This window comes from Ascaphus truei, chromosome 21 (assembly GCF_040206685.1).
Source record: "Ascaphus truei isolate aAscTru1 chromosome 21, aAscTru1.hap1, whole genome shotgun sequence".
NCBI lineage: Eukaryota > Metazoa > Chordata > Amphibia > Anura > Ascaphidae > Ascaphus > Ascaphus truei.
This window is the reverse complement of record NC_134503.1, coordinates 24,567,319-24,586,806: the sequence shown is the minus strand read 5'-3', so window position 1 is coordinate 24,586,806 and position 19,488 is coordinate 24,567,319. Positions and strand designations below refer to the sequence as shown.

The 19,488-nt window shown below is 47.2% G+C and overlaps 1 protein-coding gene across 1 annotated transcript in view; it reads right to left on the bottom strand.

Annotated features, from left to right (window-relative positions):
* The window catches only part of ADGRD2 (adhesion G protein-coupled receptor D2), a 142,481-nt gene extending 140,387 nt beyond the window's left edge, over nt 1-2,094 (bottom strand). The window contains 2 exon segments of the mRNA XM_075579485.1: nt 1,583-1,640; nt 2,011-2,094. Of these exon segments, the coding sequence (XP_075435600.1) occupies nt 1,583-1,640; nt 2,011-2,094 (142 nt within the window).
* Nucleotides 2,095-19,488: the final 17,394 nt, after the last annotated feature.

Sequence of the window (19,488 nt, the reverse complement as noted above, 5' to 3'; positions counted from 1 at the left end):
GAAAGCATGGGGGGGTTAAGTTAAGGTTGAGTGCCACCTTAATGTCCAGACTTTTGTAGGGTTTGCGTACAAACCTTAACTACACTTTACTTTATACTTTTCATCATATATGTTTTGTCAATGGGATGTAGCATTGGGCCCCCCCTGTCTCTTGTTGTATACAATTGCCACGCTCAGTAGCTCTCTGGTTGACATAAATATATATTCATCATGTGGTGGGTGTGGGAGTTTGAGCGAGCTGGGAATGTGTGTTAATCTATGTCTGACTGGTAGCAGTCAATTGGAGGCTGTGGCACCTCCCCCCAGAGCTCACTCCTCCTCCTTCACCTTTTTAACTTGGCAGGTCATTTCATTTGCTGCAGGATCTAGACCTATAATGGTTCCTCCCCTCTTACAGAGGTAAAAGGAAGGGTTCACAGTGTAGTGTAGGAACTGCATTAATTTGGTTATACCTTGACGTTGGTATGCAAGCTTATGACGCCTTTGGCCAAAGGGTTAACTAAATAACCAAGTATTTAATATTATTATTATTGAAGTATTTTACTTTATACTTTTCATCATATATGTTTTGTCAATTGGATGTAGCATTTGGCACCCCTGTCTCATGTTGTACACTTTAGCTAAGTTTTATAATTCAATTGAATATATATATATATATGTATATATGTGTGTGTGTGTATCTGGCTGTGTGTATGGTGTGTCTGTATATTCATGTATATATGTATGATAATAAAAGAGCCTGTGTGTCTGTCTGTCAGTCATAGCTCCAAGACCATGAAGTGTGTGTGTTTGTGTGTGTGTACGTGTGTACACAATACAATCCTGCCGAATGGTGTTAACATCAGTGCAGTTTTGAAAGGTTCAGTCCACCATCTTGATTCAAAATGGAGTCCAATTGTAGTCAAACATAGACAAAAACCTGCATCTTGATCTCAGGAGCTATCAGGCAAAATGTTGTTACGATATCTTAAGAGGTGTCCAAATGCATAGTGACCAGACACGCAGACACACAGCTTTCCAAAATACGTACTAGATAAGGTGACTGGTCAAATGCTGGTCTGTAAGGAATAATCATTTAAAGACCACTTCCCATCTTATCCCGTGGGTCATTTACTACTTCCAGTCATGGTAAAGGTGGCTTATTTTCACCCTTTGCCCCTTGAAGGTGCTAACAATTCATTGTAAAGCAGTAACGGGTGGAGCATGGGCCGAGAACAAAATGGTCGAAAAGTCTGTAATTACTATATAATAAAAATAAAGCAGTCAAATCTCTAAATGTTGCAGTGGGATCGTCAGGGAGGTGTAAGGAGCAGGTAAGCCATATAATACATTTTATTAATCATTTTGAATGTATAAAGTATTGAGCCACTTCTCTACTGTTTCTCAGGTTTGGCAGCAGTGCAGAATATTTTCCTGTGAGACAGGGGGGTGACCATCACATGAGACGAGATGAGGAGTGAATTTGTTACTGGAAAGGACAGGTTATTATACGTGACGGCAGTGGAACACTTGTGGCTGAAGCGTCCATGAGATCAGTGACCACAAGGTGTAGAGTGGAACATGAATGATTATAGGTACCTACCTTTAAACCGTGTCTGATTGTACACGAGGGCTGTAGTGTACCTACAGAAACCACTGACCTGGGACAAGGAAAAGACTGTTTTATTTGGATGGAGAATACACATTCAGGATGTTGAGCCAAAATTATTTATTATTGGGGGCGAAGAAACATTGGAAATGCCTTGGATAAAGAAGGCAAAGAAGGGTGGGTTGCCGTGTTAGTCCTCTCTTCCATGTAATAACAAAGCAGGGAGCGGGAGGAGAGGGAGGAGGGGGTATGATACCTGTTATTGGACCAACAGGCAGTTGATATGTTACAAGCTTTCCAACCTCTCAGGGTCCTTCATCAGGTCCTACCCAAGATTGGAAAGTGTGTAACATTTCCACTACTTGTTGGTCCAATAAAAGATCTCTTACTGTACCCCCTCCTCCCTCTCCCTCCTGTGTTACTTTGATTAAGAAGAGAATACTCGGACACTGAAAGGTGCCACTGAAGGAGGACAGGAAGAGAGATTGTTGCCCGTTGTCCAGCATAATATTAGCGCTCTCGGTGAGCCCCAATGACATACATTGGCAAAGTTATTTTATTTGATGACATAATAGACAAGAAATTATGTTTCGCTCCGTACAGGTCTTTGTCACGGCCGCACCAATCCCTGACATTCCTTTCTAACTCTCACAGCGGCCTAGCCATTACCAAAACCTGGATCACCGCTGCGTCCCCTGCTATGGGGGTCTTCTCTTTAGTAACCCCCCCTCAGACACCGTGTCCCCTGCCGCTCCCTCCTATGTGGGTGTTTCCTTTGGTAACCCCCCCCTCAGACACCGTGTCCCCTGTGGCTCTCTCCTATGGGGGTCTTTCCTTTAGTACCCCCCTCAGACCCCGTGTCCCCTGCTGCTCTCTCCTATGGGGGTCTTTCCTTTAGTAACCCCCCCAGACACTGGGCCCCCTTCTGCTCCCTCCTATGGGGGTCTTTCCTTTAGTAACCCCCCCCCCTCAGACACCGTGTCCCCTGCCGCTCCCTCCTATGTGGGTGTTTCCTTTGGTAACCCCCCCCCTCAGACACCGTGTCCCCTGCGGTTCCCTCGTATGGGGGTCGTCTCTTTAGTAACACCCCCTCAGACACCGCATCCCCTGCTGCTCTCTCCTATGGGGGTCTTTCCTTTAGTAACCCCCCCTCAGACACCGTGTCCCCTGCTGCTCTCTTCTATGGGGGTCTTTCCTTTAGTAACCCCCCCCCCCCTCAGACACCACGTCCCCAGCTGCTCCCTCCTATGGGGGTCTTTCTTTTAGTAACCCCCCCTCAGACACCGCATCCCCTGCTGCTCTCTCCTATGAGGGTCTTTCCTTTAGTAACCCCCCCCTCAGACACCGTGTCCCCTGCGGTTCCCTCGTATGGGGGTCGTCTCTTTAGTAACACCCCCTCAGACACCGCATCCCCTGCTGCTCTCTCCTATGGGGGTCTTTCCTTTAGTAACCCCCCCTCAGACACCGTGTCCCCTGCTGCTCCCTCCTATGGGGGTCTTTCCTTTAGTAACACCCCCTCAGACACCGCGTCCCCTGCTGCTCTCTCCTATGGGGGTCTTTCCTTTAGTAACCCCCCCTCAGACACCGTGTCCCTTACTGCTCCCTCCTATGGGGGTCTTTCCTTTAGTAACCCCCCCTCAGATACCGGGTCTCCTGTGGCTCTCTCCTATGGGGGTCTTTCCTTTAGTAACCCCACCTCAGACACTGTGTCCCCTGCAGCTCCCTCCTATGGGGGTCTTTCCTTTAGTAACCCCCCCTCAGACACCGCGTCCCCTGCTGCTCTATCCTATGAGGGTCTTTCCTATAGTAACCCCCCCTCAGACACCGTGTCCCCTGCGGCTCTCTCCTATGGGGGTCTTTGCTCTAGTCACACGCCCCTTAGACTAGGAGACAGACAGTGGAGTATCTTAATTCCCCCACTCTGCACATATCAAATCATACCCCTATTTCCCTCGCTCTCCTTCTCATCCTGTGATGTTCCCACGGTTCATCTCTTCTCTCACCTCTCCCTCCATGTCGCTGTCATCTATTGCCCCGCTGAACCAACCTCTCAATTTTGTGATAACTTTTCCACATAGCTTCCTCATTGCCTCTCCCCTTAACCTCCTCGTGTGGTCTTTCCCTGTGGACCAACTGTCCTACTTACTGTGATGGACACTTCCTTGACTTTGTTTTCTCCACTTCTGCACAGTCTCTAACTTTCCAAACTCTCCCTTTCCTCTCTAATTATCATCTCCTAACCTTCAGCCTCACTCTGCCTCCTGCACTCCCCCCAACATCTACATACACATGCACATAGATACCTACATGTTCTAGACCAAGAGTGGCCACCTCCAGTCCTCAAGGGTCACCCACTTGTCAGGGTTTAAGGATATCCCTGCTTCGGCATAGGTGGTTCAATCAGTGGCTCAGTCAATGACTGAGCCAGTGATTGAGCCACCTGTGTAGAAGCAGGCATATCCTTAAACCCTGGCCTGTTGGTGGCCCTTGAGGACTGCAGTTGGCCACTCCTGGTCTAGAACCCTACAATTTTCCACATCATTGGAACCTTTCTTCTTTTCCATCCCGGCCTTACTCCTCTCCTGACCTGGAATCAGTACACTTTCATCAGCCATAGACAGGGCACATTGCAGTGTTATTAATAATGCACAGGATCTAGTATTTGTTTGAAAACAGGTTTTCTCTCCGATGTAGATTTGAAACGAATATATCAGATTGAAGATTGTTTGTTTATTGGTTTTTTGGTTTCTAAATCTATTCTAATGGAAACATTGGAGAAAATGTTTACGACGGAATCTCGATATATTGACGATTGTAATTTCTATCGACTACACTGCATATTTGTTTCAACCCTATTATTTAAATATTATTGTTCTTTTTCTACCTTTTTATGTGTTGAGTCTTTTTTTAGCGCAGTGGTTTTGGCTTTTATTTGATATTGGTTTAGTAATGATGGTTTTATTCCCTTTATTTGGGATCTGGCGGATTATTACACTTTGCAGTGACACGGTCCTGAAAAATACTCTTATGTTTAATGGAATTTCCACCTTCATAACAGATTCTAGGAGGATAACACCTACAGGGGTAATCCAAGGGCCACTTATTAAAACAAAAATATGTGTGGTTGTTTTACTATATGCCGCCTCTGTTTACCTTTATTGATAACGAATTACCTAAATTGCCGATCGATTCATTTACCCCTGATCGATCAGCTTCCCAGGGTTCACTAAATGGCTGCCTTTCAGGTTTAATCAAAACTTCAGTCCGTGTACCTCAGCTGCCACAATGTATTTTCATATTACTAAGGTACTAAGGTAACATTATCTATTGTTACAGTTTGCAGCTGAAACTGCTGGGAATAGTGGCAATGCTTTCCTAACCTCTGTTTAGCCATAGATTCCTTTGTAAATCTGTATCGCCGACCTGAGGAAGAGAGGAGAACTCTGGAAAGTTTGTCCTATGATATAAATTGTTAGTCCAAATAAAAAAGGTATCATCACCTAATACTGAAGAACTTGTTTATCCTGCACTATCGCAACTGGACTAACACGGCTATTTACATTTTATTTATGGGTTGCCCTCTATCCTCTGCTCCAGAGCGACTACTAGTGCTGTATGTACTGTGCTACCCAGTCTGCCACAGAACCTCTGAAAGCTCCTTCCTACACACCCCCCCTCAAGATGCGCCCTGCAGCGAAGGTGAGAGGGAAACCAGGATACCCCTACATTCTCCCCCTGGCTGAATCCAACGTCCCCGCTTGGCAATGTAACCAATACACATATTTATACAATAAAAATGCATAAATGAGGAATACAACTTATCACTGTATACTCTATATGAGATTATACATTTCATTGAACATTCCAATCACCGATCTCACTCTATTGCGAGCCCACTGCTGAGCCTCATAATGAGGTGCCCCGAATTGATCATGTCATTCTCATGGGAGGTTGACCAGCTCTTTGGCTTCTGCACAGGTGCTCTTCCATTACTCCCTCTGGAGAGTAACAAATCTTGCTTGGCAATTCAGTCTCATCCTTTGAGGGGTTCAATGTTTCTACACAGTCTCTTTGAGGCACAAAGCATGGGCTCTGTGGGTCTAATGGCTGACTCATTGGAGTCAGCGTGTCTGTCGTTGGACCCGTAGCTCCTTTGGGAGATGCCCCCGCGGTCGGAAGGCCCCTTTGAGAGGTTCCCTCCATAGGATCCTCAGAGGTGGTATTAACTACAGTCTCTGGACCAACCTCTGTAACCTCTGACTCTCCATCCAGCGAAGCAGTGGGCACTTCCAATTCATTATCCCCTACTTGAGGTATGGGAAGGAGATGATTTCTATGCCATACCTTTACCCGGCCTTCTGAGTCTTTGATGCGGTATACCGGGAGGCCAGGCATCTGCGACTCCACTTCATACACTGGCGACACACTTTATTCGAGCTCGGCTAGTCCCACGAATTCGGGTATACCCGGGTGTATTGAGGTTTGTGACTGTTTTCTGCCCGAGTGCATTGAGGTATTTTCCAAGCAGGGATTGAAGCATTTTATTCCCGCTGGCTGCAATACTGCACAGTATATATATATATACTGCATTACAATTCATGAATTTATGCCATCTGGTAGACACGCGAAGCATTGCAGCCTATTAAATCCTAATCATTATCATTTAACAGATCAGCCGCCCGTCAGCCAGGCATGAACCCAGGCTGGGAAGGCAAACGCAACGGGGCTTGTCAGAGGTGAGGAGCGGCGCATTCCAGGTATCTGCCAGGTACATACTGGGTATTTGCTCGAATAAAGTGTGTCGGTGCAGTACACGCCATCTTTCCAACGGTCGGCCAATTTGTCCTTTCCGGGGTCACCCAAATTGCGGAGAAGGGCCGCATCCCCTGGGCGAATTTCCTTGTGGCGCACTTTATGATGATTGCGTCTCTTATTACTTGCATTTCGTTGAGCAGCGGCTTTCTCTGCCAGTTCATATGCCTGTTGTAAGCTATTTTGTAACCTTTTCACATACTGAAAATGCGTCCTGTTGGATACCCCATCGGTAGATATCCGCAGACGCACATCCACTGGTAGCCGAGCTTCTCATCCGAACATGAGGAAGTAAGGCGTATACCCTGTGGACTCGTGGCGAGTACAATTATAAGCATGCACTAAAGTCTCTACGTGCTTGCTCCATTCAGTCTTCTGTGCCCCTTTCAGGGTGCCCATCATGTCGAGCAGTGTACGATTGAAACGTTCGGGCATAGCATCCCCTTCCGGGTGATACGGTGTAGTTCGGGACTTGGTGATACCCAGTAACTTAAGCAATTCTCGGATGAGGTTACTTTCAAAGTCCCGGCCTTGATCAGAATGCAATCGATTTGTCAGTCTATAATGAAGGAAGTATTTCTCCCATAATACTTTAGCCACAGTCACCGCCCGTTGGTCTTTGGTAGGGAATGCTTGAGCATATCTGGTATAATGATCTGTGATCACCAGTACATTTCCGATACCCCGAGTGTCAGGTTAGATGCAAAGAAAATCCATACACACCAGATCCATGGGTCCTGAACTCTTCAGATGGGCCATGGGTGCCGCCCGGGTGGGTAATGTTTTCCTTTGTATACAACGGGTGCACTGCCTACAATGTATCTCAACGGATTCTCTCATTTTGGGCCAATAGAATCGATCACGAAGTAGCCCGAATGTTTTGTCAATGCAAAGATGACCGTGCTCGTCATGTAGTGCCCGGAGTACCATGTTTTGCAGAATCTTGGGCAGAAATAACTGTCGCCGGTCAGAATGATTGTGATACGGTATGACCCTATACAAGAGACAGTTGTCCAGTTCAAATTTTCCCATCTCCTTCATTAGTAGGGCTACCAGTTCTTTAGGTGCTCGTTTAAGTGTGGAAGGATTGTCTTGTTGCAACGCTTGACAAACTATTCCCGCTACTGGGTCCTGAATTTGATATTGCACCAAATCTTTCCAAGCAATGATCTTATCTGATGTAACATTCATTCCTTCTGGATGTCGATATGGCCTTGGAATCGCTCGTGATTGACACCTTAATGAATCGGCTATCCGTAATTCGGAGAAAGCTACTCGATCATCTACCATGGCTGCTATGGAGCACAACGCCCGTATGCCGGGTCCCGGAATTTCCTCCCATACTTCCTCGTCTGGAGTAGGGTTGAGCCCAGGTCTTCGCGACAGCGCGTCCACATCTATGTTTGTAGGCCCTGGTTTATATTTAAGGTTGAAGCGATAGTTCTACAGCGCCGCTAACCATCGGTGGCCTGTAGCATCCAATTTGGAAGAGGTATTGATATAGCTCCAGGAGGTTGGAAAAAAGCCTTTAGGCAGTGGTAAAGTGATAATAGGAGTTGACACCGGAAAATAAAGGATTAAAGGGCTGCCGTTTTCTGTGTTCAGATAGATAATGGTGACAAGGAGGGGACACAGGGCGGGACAACCAATTGTGAGGTGCAGTCACTAATGTCCCCCTTACCCTGGCTATGCCCGGCGTGGAGTACCCTTTACTCACGATGATACACCGCCTTGGTCATCCTTTCTTGCTGCAGCTGCCCTGACGCTGCCAAAAGCGTCTCCTCCAGGCATCCGGTGGTGAAGCAGATTCTCATACACAGCAACAGAACAAGGTAAGAATCAAAAGTCCAGCCGCTCCATAATACAAAAAGTAGGCACTCACCAGCAAAAAAGGGGTTAAAAGGTATACTTTAATGAACTACATAAAAAACAGACAGTACTAACTACTCTCCCACATGTTTCACGCCTACTGTTGCGCTTTCTCAAGGAGTAATGAAATAAGGGAGGTCCTGGGTATTTATGATTCTCCCCGTCATACAAGACAGCTGATATCAATAATCAATTAAATAAGTCTTGCAGAAAGAACAAAGAAGACAAAGAGAGAAAAAGAAAAGAAAAGAAAAAAGAGGCAGAACATCCCACAATAATCACGCATGATCTGCAGAGATTAACCCGCACTATACCAGCAATAGTTACCAAAATTGATGAAATAAACTCATGTTTTGCATACATATTGTCCTTACTGAGTGATAGAACAACTAGCACAGGGAAAGTCTGAGCTTACAAATAGAAGTAAGCAAAATTCACCGAGTTCCTCATGTGACATAATAATATGACTACGGATACATCATTTAATACAATCCAATATGAATAATGCAATACATCATATAAATAATTGGTTGTGCATTACAAATGCACCGTAAAGAATGCAATGAATGCAAAGATGTCCTATACATAGAAATCAATTAAGGCAAAACATATGCATATATAGCTAATTTGAGCAAGATAAAAGAATAAAAAGGTGAATTTTGCTTACTTCTATTTGTAAGCTCAGACTTTCCCTGTGCTAGTTGTTCTATCACTCTGTAAGGACAATATGTATGCAAAACATGAGTTTATTTCATCAATTTTGGTAACTATTGCTGGTATAGTGCGGGTTAATCTCTGCAGATCATGCGTGATTATTGTGGGATGTTCTGCCTCTTTTTTCTTTTCTTTTCCTCTTTGTCTTCTCTGTTCTTTCTGCAAGACATATTTAATTGATTATTGATATCAGCTGTCTTGTATGACGGGGAGAGTAATAAATACCCAGGACCTCCCTTACGTCATTACTCCTTGAGAAAGCGCCACAGTAGGCGTGAAACATGTGGGAGAGTAGTTAGTACTGTCTGTTTTTTTTGTTTTTTATGTAGTTCATTAAAGTATACCTTTTAACCCCTTTTTTGCTGGTGAGTGCCTACTTTTTGTATTATGGAGCGGCTGAACTTTTGATTCTTACCTTGTTCTGTTGCTGTGTATGAGAATCTGCTTCACCACCGGATGCCTGGAGGAGACGCTTTTGGCAGCGTCAGGGCAGCTGCAGCAAGAAAGGATGACCAAGGCGGCGTATCATCGTGAGTAAAGGGTACTCCATGCCGGGCATAGCCAGGGTAAGGGGGACATTAGTGACTGCACCTCACAATTGGTTGTCCCCCCCTGTGAACCCTCCTTGTCACCATTATCTATCTGAACACAGAAAACTTCAGCCCTTTAATCATTTATTTTCCGGTGTCAACTCCTATTATCACTTTACCACTGCCTAAAGGCTTTTTTCCAACCTCCTGGAGCTTTGACACGGTTTTTTTCTTAGTGAAATCAATCAGCCTTCCCTGCTACCCCCCCCAGCCTCCCTGTGCGTCCTCCCACCTGTCTACACCGTCGCTGCGAGGAGGGGGTCTGATCAGCCTGCTGCCTGGATCGGAGCTGTCTGGCTCCTTGCGTTCCAGCCTGTGTGTGTGCCAAATCCAAGATGGCCACCGCAGGTTGGATTTAAAGGCACATCTCCCCCCAGGAACATAAATAAAATAATAAACACCACAACATAAAAAAATCAGTTTAATCCTAGTCCAGGGGCTGCTGAGGCAGGAGAATAAAAAACAAAAGCAGCTACACATGCCCCGGGCACTAGGCAATGCCCGCATAACCCCTGAAAACCCAAGCATAGAAGCAATAAAGTCGCTCGCATGCAGAGGAGCGACACAGCAGACACTGACAAGGTTAAATGACTTTGCCCCATTAAAAAATGTTCTAAAGAGGGGTTTCCGGTGACGTCCTCCAGTATGGTGATGTAGGGAAAGAGCTCCGCGGACCCAACAGAATAAAACATAAATATAACGCTCTCCCGCCAACATTCCCCGACCGAATTTCGGCTACCCAGCAAGAGAAACACAGAGAGAATGTCCAAACAGAAAAAAGCAGCAAATCAAGGGGTTACCAAGTATTTTTCACCCCCGCAGAAAAGCCCGAGGACTCTGCAGAAGCCCAAGATGGCGCCGGAGCACGCGGCCCACAGGCCCCACAGAGCAAATCAACACGGCCCAAAGAGACAGCTGCACCGGAGGAACCTGTAACCAGAGCATACATGGAGGACCTAATGGCGTCCATGCACACGAAATTACAGGCCTCACTCCAAGCGGATCTCAGGGCAGTGGCAGCGGAGCTAAAACAAGACATGCAGGGCCTCACGGAACGCACAACAGGCCTGGAGGGGAAGCTGGTAGAATCCCTCGAGCGACAGACGGAGGACGAGGAGGAAATTGTCCGCCTTGGAGAGGAAATCCTATTGCTAAAAGAGGGTCAAGAGGACCAGGAGAACCGGGATAGGAGACAGAACTTGCGCATCCGCAATGTCCCTGAAACGGTTCTCCCGGGTCAAATCAGACCTTACCTCTCGGAACTCTTCACATCTATATGTGCGTCTCTAGAGGAAAAAGATCTCGAAATTGACAGAGCCCACAGAGCCCTGGGCCCACGATCAGAAGATCCAGGCCGAAGACGTGACATAATAGTCAGAATGCACAGCTACACGACGAAAGAGAAGATCATCATAGCATGCAGAAGCTCCTCATCAATTACCTTCCTAGAAGAGGCCATACAGATATTCAACGATCTATCTCGCATCACGGTCAACCGGAGAAGGGAGATGAAGCCCCTCACTGTGTTTCTCCGTGAAAATGAGGTGAAATACAGGTGGGGCTTCCCATTTAAACTTACCGTAAATAATGGAGGCAAGTTTCTCACCATCCGACGGCCGGAGGATATGCTCCCTTTCGCCTGAGCGCTGGGCCTATCTCCCCCAGCTGCATGGCTGCCTAACCCAACCCAGACAGCCACACGAAGAGGGGACGCAGTTGGTGACCCTGCAGACACCACAAAAAGAGCAGTGCATCAACGCTCCACCAGAAATAAATGAGCTAGCGGCAAACTGAACTCCGACACCCGGTTCCCACACTGATTGACTCACCTCTGGATCGTGACGACAGCAAAGCAGGAGGGGATGGTACCTCGGATGGGGCACACCAGCCCTGGATGTTCTGCGTCTTGCGGCTTCCTCAGCAACAGACCGTCACCACGGCCTTCCAGGCCCAGATGTCCTGCAACCGACCGGCAGCATAATGCCCCTACTGGAGTATGCTCACCTGAGGCCCAGGCTGGGCGGCCAGAGGAGCGAGTAGCAGCCGAAGGGATCGGGACCTCTGCAGAGAAGACCGCGTGGGCCCACGCATATGCAGAAGCCTCCAGGCTTGTTTTTCAAGTGGGGCGGGTTAAGCGAGCAAAGAGGGCCCAGAAAGGGAATGGGACCCCACACCCGATTAAGGAATCCTCAAACTGTGAGTACACCAACACCCCCCCCCCCTTCCCTCCTCTACGGAAGGAGGCCGCATAACAGAGACCCCGCAGACTAGAGGGTTGAGCCCGGCGGCTGCCGTGGTATAAACACCCAGGGACCGGGACACAGTTCTGCGAACGGATCGGTTCTCTTTCCCTTCCCACGTTTGAAGGAGCATCAGCGCATAAGTTAACACTGACAACCCTGTTTGCCCCCCTCCCCGCTGATGTTACCACCGAGTATTATTTGTTGAAGCTGATATTGTGTTAATGTGATATTGGGACTGTTTTCTCATGTTCTCTAATATTTCATACGTGTTCTACCAGTGAGGATAAGTGCCAAGATCCAATCAGCAGGGAAACGCTTAGAAGAGCCGATATCTAAGCTAGATACATAAGGGACATAGATCCCATAACAGATGATACGTATCCCTCCCACCCCCCACCTCTCCCCCCTCTCCCCCCCCCTCCCCTCCCTACCCCCTCCTCCCCCTCACGCTTCCCCTCCTCCCCCCCTCCCCTTCATTGCTTCCCCCACCTGCCCCCCCTCCACGATGGATTACCTAAACTGAGAGAAGCTTACACCATACTACCAAATAACACCACATGTAGCAACCATAATTGCCTCTCCCCCTGTTCTCCCTCCCCCCTCCTTCCCCCTCCCACCCCTTCCCACACTCCCCCCCCCACATCATCCCTAAAAGGAACAGGAAACTGCTGCTACACCTTTCTAAGCATCACAAACACTCCATAAGGGCGACCTCTTTGACACTAACTGAGAGGACGAGGGCCCACACGAAACTGGAGGGCAGGTCTACAACAAGAGTAAACGTGTAGTAGAAGTACAAATAACAACGGTTGATGACTGTTAAAATGCCTATATATGTAAAAAGCTGCACTGCTTATAGTGCAACATATGTTCACCATGTCTTAAGGTACCAGTGACTAGAGTAAACATATATGCACCCCCCCTCTCCCATTCCCCCCCCCCCTCTCCCATTCCCCCCCTCTCCTTTCCCCCCCCCTTCCCCAACCCCCCCTCCCACTCCCCACCCCCCACCCTTCCCCCACCACCCTTTTTTCCACCCTCCCCCCCCCTACACACCCCTCCCATCCCTCGCCCAGGAAGAGCTCCCTCAAGCTACTACATGGGTCCGAGCTTTTCTTGCACAGCCGTACCTGGACCACTGGATCACCCCCCTCATTGGGCCATACGCCCAAATGCCAGTACCTAACCCCGGCGGTATCCACTGGAGGTCCATAGTGGGCCTCATCCTACTTTACCTCTTGCTGCTGATTGTGTCCCAGCAGACTCTTTCCCCCCCTCCCCTGCCTCACCCGTTCCCACTCCCACCACCCCAACTCCTCGTCGTGGCCAACCTGAACCTCACATACAGAAATCGACCCCCAGAGGGGATAAAAATGATCTTTGATCTACGATATAAGGATCCACCCGGTGGGAAGGGGGCGCGATCCCAATAGTGACAACACTCCAGCAACCAAATGGCTAGTCAATCAGCAATCAAACTGGTTTCACTGAATGTGAAAGATTTGAACAATAACAAAAAAAGAAGACTAGCGCTCCAGGAGCTGAAAAGGTCTAAGGGAGATATCATCTTCCTCCAGGAGACGCACTTTGCATCTCAAGAGCTGCCCAAATTAATTAGCAATGTATTCCCGGCGGGTTTCTTCTCATCATTTAACAGTAAAAAGCGCGGAGTAGCTATCCTACTCAGACAAGGAACCCCATTCAATATTACCAGAACGACTTCAGAGCCAGAGGGTAGATTTCTAATGGTATATGGCTCGCTCGCGGGTACGATGATCGCCCTGGTCAACATCTATGCGCCAAATGAAAATCAAACAGAATTCCTAAAAACAGTGCTAGAGAAGATTGATCCTAACTATCTATCCTCTTTGATTATAGGTGGGGACTTTAATATGGTGATAAACTCCACCGAGGACAGAGTCTCAACTCTGAATCGCTCACAAAGAGCTTCCTCCCAGAAAATGGAGAGACAATTTAAAGCGATTATTAGGGACTACTCCTTGATTGACATTTGGAGAATCTGACACCAGGGCCAAAGAGACTACACATTTTACTCGGCGCCACACCAATCATACTCTCGTATAGACTATTTTTTTGCTACCAAAAATGTTCTCGAAGCCTCCACCAATTCGGAAGTAGAGGTATACAGAAACGTTCCCAGATCACTGCGATAAAGAGTGGATCGGGGGACATAATCTATAATGAGCAGAAAATAGCGGAAGAATTTACCGCATTCTATACCAAATTATATAACCTTAGGGCTGAGGGAGGGAAGGCGGGGATACCCACCTCGGAACCCATTAGTAATTACCTATCGGATTGCCTCCTGCCCACATTGACAGAGGAGGAAAATATGATACTCAATGCAAAGATCACCCAAGAAGAGTTGGCAGCCGCAATAAAAACATTAAAAATCTCGAAAGCCCCTGGCCCCGATGGCTTCTCCAATGTCTATTATAAAAGGTTCTCCCCGATTCTATCTAAACACCTGCTTTGCTTATTTAACTCATTCATGGAGGGCAACCCAATCCCCCCATCAATGACGCAGGCCAACCTAGCCATAATCCACAAAGAGGGTAGGGACCCATTGCTCTGTGGGAGTTACCGACCAATCTCTCTACTAAACAACGATCTTTAGCTTTACAGCAAAATCCTGGCAAATAGACTGAATCCGATATTACCGATATTAATACACAACGACCAGGTGGGGTTTGTCTCAGGCAGACAAGCCTCAGATAATACCCGCAAAATTATCAAAATCATTGATCATGCCCACCTCACAGCTACCCAAGCGGTTTTTTTAAGCTTAGATGCAGAGAAGGCGTTCGACAGAATTGATTGGCTATTTCTTGACAAAACAATGCAGAAATTCGGCTTCAAAGAGGAATACCTAGAGGGGGTCCGAGCGCTATACCGCAGCCCAACTGCGGTGGTGAAACTCCCGGGCGGATCCGCTAAGAAATTCAGTATCACAAATGGAACAGGATAGGGTTGCCCCCTACCTCCCCTCCTGTTCGCCTTAACAATTGAACCTTTGGTGGCTAGAATACGAGACAACATAAACATACAGGGGGTACCGATTGGCGGAAAAACTATAAAGTCTCGTTATTCGCAGATGATGTTATCCTAACGTTAACACAACCCCAGATCTCTCTCCCCAATCTCCACAAGGAATTAAGAGAATTTGGTAAAATATCAGGTTATAAAATTAATAGTGACAAATCAGAGGCCCTCAACCTAAATCTATCAGAGCCAGAGATGCAGACATTGAAACAAAACTTTAATTATAAGTGGAGCCTTTTATACATCAAATACCTGGGAGTACATGTATCAAAGAACTACAGCTCTCTCTACCAAAATAACTACCCAAACCTCTTTAAGAAAATTAAAACAGACCTGGATAATTGGGAAAACTACCAGATCTCATGGATCGGGAGGATGATCTCAGTAAAAATGAATATACTCCCTAGATTATTATACTTCTTCCAGACACTCCCGATCCATATTCCTGGCTCTGAACTAAAAACTATCCAAAACAAAATGTTTCAATTTATCTTGCAAGGGAAGAGACCCAGGGTATCTAGGTCGGTTCTTATGGCGCCCAGGACAAAAGGAGGATTGGGGGTCCCAGACATACTGCACCGACACACTTTATTCGAGCAAATACCCAGTATGTACCTGGCAGATACCTGGAATGCGCCGCTCCTCACCTCTGACAAGCCCCGTTGCGTTTGCCTTCCCAGCCTGGGTTCATGCCTGGCTGACGGGCGGCTGATCTGTTAAATGATAATGATTAGGATTTAATAGGCTGCAATGCTTCGCGTGTCTACCAGATGGCATAAATTCATGAATTGTAATGCAGTATATATATATATACTCTGCAGTATTGCAGCCAGCGGGAATAAAATGCTTCAATCCCTGCCTGGAAAATACCTCAATGCACTCGGGCAGAAAACAGTCACAAACCTCAATACACCCGGGTATACCCGAATTCGTGGGACTAGCCGAGCTCGAATAAAGTGTGTCGCCAGTGTAGCTAAATATTATCAAGCAGCCCAATTAAGACAGGCGGTCATGTGGAACTTGGACCCAGACCAGCTCTGTTGGCTAGCAATTGAATCTCAGTACTCCAGAACGCCTTCTCTGCCAGCTTATTCTTTGGTGCGGTGATAGGGGCACTGACATGGCGCCTAAATTCGAACTGGGAGCAATGAGACACACATAGGATATATGGACGAAAACTAAAATGAAATACCAGCTCTCCTCCCTCAGTTCACAGCTAACCCCACTATTCAACAATCCAAAATTCCCCCCAGGATGCGAGACTAAACAATTCGACATATTCAAATCATTGGCGATCAGGGTGATCGCAGATCTGCTGAGCGACGGACAGTTCCTGAGTCTCCAAGAATTACGCACCAAATTGAAGTTACCTCACCTAGATACATTCAAATTTCTCCAAATTCGACACTTCCTACAAAAAATGTCCCCAGCAATGAAATTTCCCCCTCCCACAAAATTTGAGAAACTGTGCCGGGACGGAGCACATCAAAAAGGTCTAATAACGCAAATATATGCTGGCATGGAGAATCCGGCAAATCCAACCGCACACGACTATATGCTCAATTGGGCAGCGGAATTGAACACAGTTATAGACTGGGAAGACATATGGGACGCGGCCTCAGGAACATCCATATGTACCACGGTGAAGGAGAATGTTTACAAAATAATGTATCACTGGTATCTTACCCCAGTGAGACTAAAGCAAATCTACCCTCTGGCATCGGACCTATGCTGGAGAGGCTGTGGACATAGAGGGGACATGGCCCATATCTGGTGGCTATGTCCAGAGATTCAAAAATACTGGCTTATAATACAAGATTTAATAAAAGAGATCACAGGTCTCACAATCCCTATGGATCAACTGACCTTCATACTGGGCAGACCGATAGAGGAGATCGATCACCCAGTATGGAAATTAATCTCCTTTATTCTGACAGCAGCAAGATGCTCGGTAGCATACTCCTGGAAGAAGACAGCGCCCCCTACAAAACAACAGGTGAAAAATAGACTCAATGAGGTAATGAGGATAGAAAAACTTACGGCTTTTCTAAAACGATCTACCGAAGGGTTTTATAAAATCTCGGAACCCTGGATAACTCACTTGAAAGACTCAGAATAGAATCCCTTGCACCATAACAGAAACAGTTAAGGGTTGGAGGAGTTTAGAAACGGAGCGGCCGGACGAGGGGAGGGAAGCTTCTATCTTCCCTTCAGGAGTCACAGGATATATTCAGCCCAGCTGCTGCCCATAGTCAATGGGCATGGGATAGGGGGAAAGGTTAATCACGTAGACCTGAGTTCTGCGCGGAATTCTAAACGGCCACTCCTTCGCGGAGCCAACACCTTGTAGCCGAACTGCTGGTCGTCATCTGCATTACTTTCCAAGGAGAATAGCCAGTCCTCTTTGCGTCTCTCAGGGTAGTGACAAGCTGCTGTCATCATCCTTCCTTCTCCTGGAGGGATCTCCGTCAATCCACGCTCCATGTTATACAACACCCCGTGCTCTTCTTCGGCCGCGACCCTACCGCAGATCTCTTGTAACGCTGGGTACATGGCTAGAGCCAGCAACGGTAGTTCACCCGCTTCCTGCAAGTACATTCGGATCACGGCTTGTACTATGTCCGTATTAGTCCCCATGATTATAGCGGCGCTGGGGTGGTCTTGGGGTTCCGGGCACACTAACGCCTCCACTTCCATAGGGTGGTGCTTGCCGGTATTCAATTGTGGAATGTCCAGGTGTACTCTCACCACTCCATCGTTAGGGTAGTCTTCATGGCTTAGCCCTCTCAATCTCATGGAGTCTGAGGACAATAGGGGTAACCGGTGAAAGTGCTGATCGTAGAAGGGTCGATATACAATGGTTACTTGGGAAACCGTATCCAGTAGAGCAGATGCATAGATACCCTCAATAACGACCTTGACGATAGCCGGCGGCCTGATGCGGCTACTCATCAGGGGTGGGGCCGGTGCTCCATTGGCTTCAAGGGCAGCGCCCTCGTTGGACACAAGGCCAGTTTCCGCGGTCCGGGGAGTACACAGCATGGATTTTGCAGGTCGGGATGCCTGTCACAGTAGCTTATGACAAGATATAATGAACACCAAATATCTGGGTTGAACTGAACGAGGCTTAGATATAATAAAATATATGTATTCCTTAAATAAGGTGAACACAGCAATATAGTACAATTAACAGGCAAGAAGGTAACACTTACTTAAGGTTGGGGGATGGAGAAGTATCAGCTAGCAATTCTCCAGCAATCCGGTGACATTCCAGGTAGAATCAGAAGCACAACTAAAAACTGTAGGGTTGACACAGTTTATATACCTGTGTAACCCTATTCTTAACATTGAATACAGACTATTGGTGAACAATTATCTGTATCCAATCCCTAACGTGGAGACACAGATTAACCCATGCCCCCCAGCTAATTAGCCCATGTGTACTGGGACTCCATGGGTAGCCCCATAATTAAATCAGGGGCGACGACCAGTCTACCAAAGGAAGTATCTGCATTGTTTGTAGGTGTAGACATAACACTTACAAACCACTCCAGTTTGATGATTCTCCACCCTCAGGTAACAATTAGAGTGGCAGAGTTTGTTGATTAGTACTTGGTCTGTTGATTAGTACTTAGTGTAAACAATCAGGGCAGTTAACTTATGATCACAGTGCTTAGGCTCAATCAGCCGGCTGCCCTTCATGACCTATTAGCATAGCAGATGGCGTCTGCATTTTCAGAGCAGATCCAAAATACCATACATATACACTTTAATATCTACACATATTAATAAGTTCCATTCTGGTGGGCTCAGTGGGTCGAAATTTGCCAGTTCTTAATGCCTACAGTGACTCCACACATTGGCCAAATATCAACTCTCTGCGACCTCCAAACTGGAGATACAGAAATGCACTTTAAAACATTAAAATACAGGATTATAATGAAACATAGGAACAGGGGAACATACATTTTCCTGACATGACAAGGTGTAAGCTACATTCCTGGACCACAGTCCAGTTAACCCCTTGCCTCCCTGGTGAGGTCAGGGGGTGGCCATATGGGGTGCAACCCCTTTAATACCGGGCCAACCCCCCTCTCCCTCTACAATGCCATTCTCCGTTTGGCAGGACATTGGGACGAGATATGCCCCATCTTGCCACAGGTATAGCACTGGATATTGCTCCTCATGGAACTGTTCCTGAAGGCCCGGGAAGATCTTCCCGAGGTGGAGCCTCCACGGTCACCCTCGCGCTCCTCAGGCTCCTCCTTTTCCTGACTCACGTCCACAGCAGGCAAGGCTCTAGCCTCTCCTTTTTTGGCATCTTTGGGGGGTGCTCCCGTCTTCTTGGGTGTGTTCAAATCCCGACCCAACAGCACGGTCTCATGAGCCTGCACTCGGTCCATAAGTTCGTCAAAAGACAAGGCCTGACCTGGAACGAGGCACCAGCTGACTCTCACGGATACCGGATGTAACGGGAGAAGTCCCCTCAGAAGTTGTGTGGTCCGCAGCCCATCGGCATCAGCCTTCTGCACTACCTTCCTCCTTACCTGCGTCCAAAGATCCAGATGCAGACGCCTAAGGAAGTCAGATACCATCTCTCCTTCTTTCT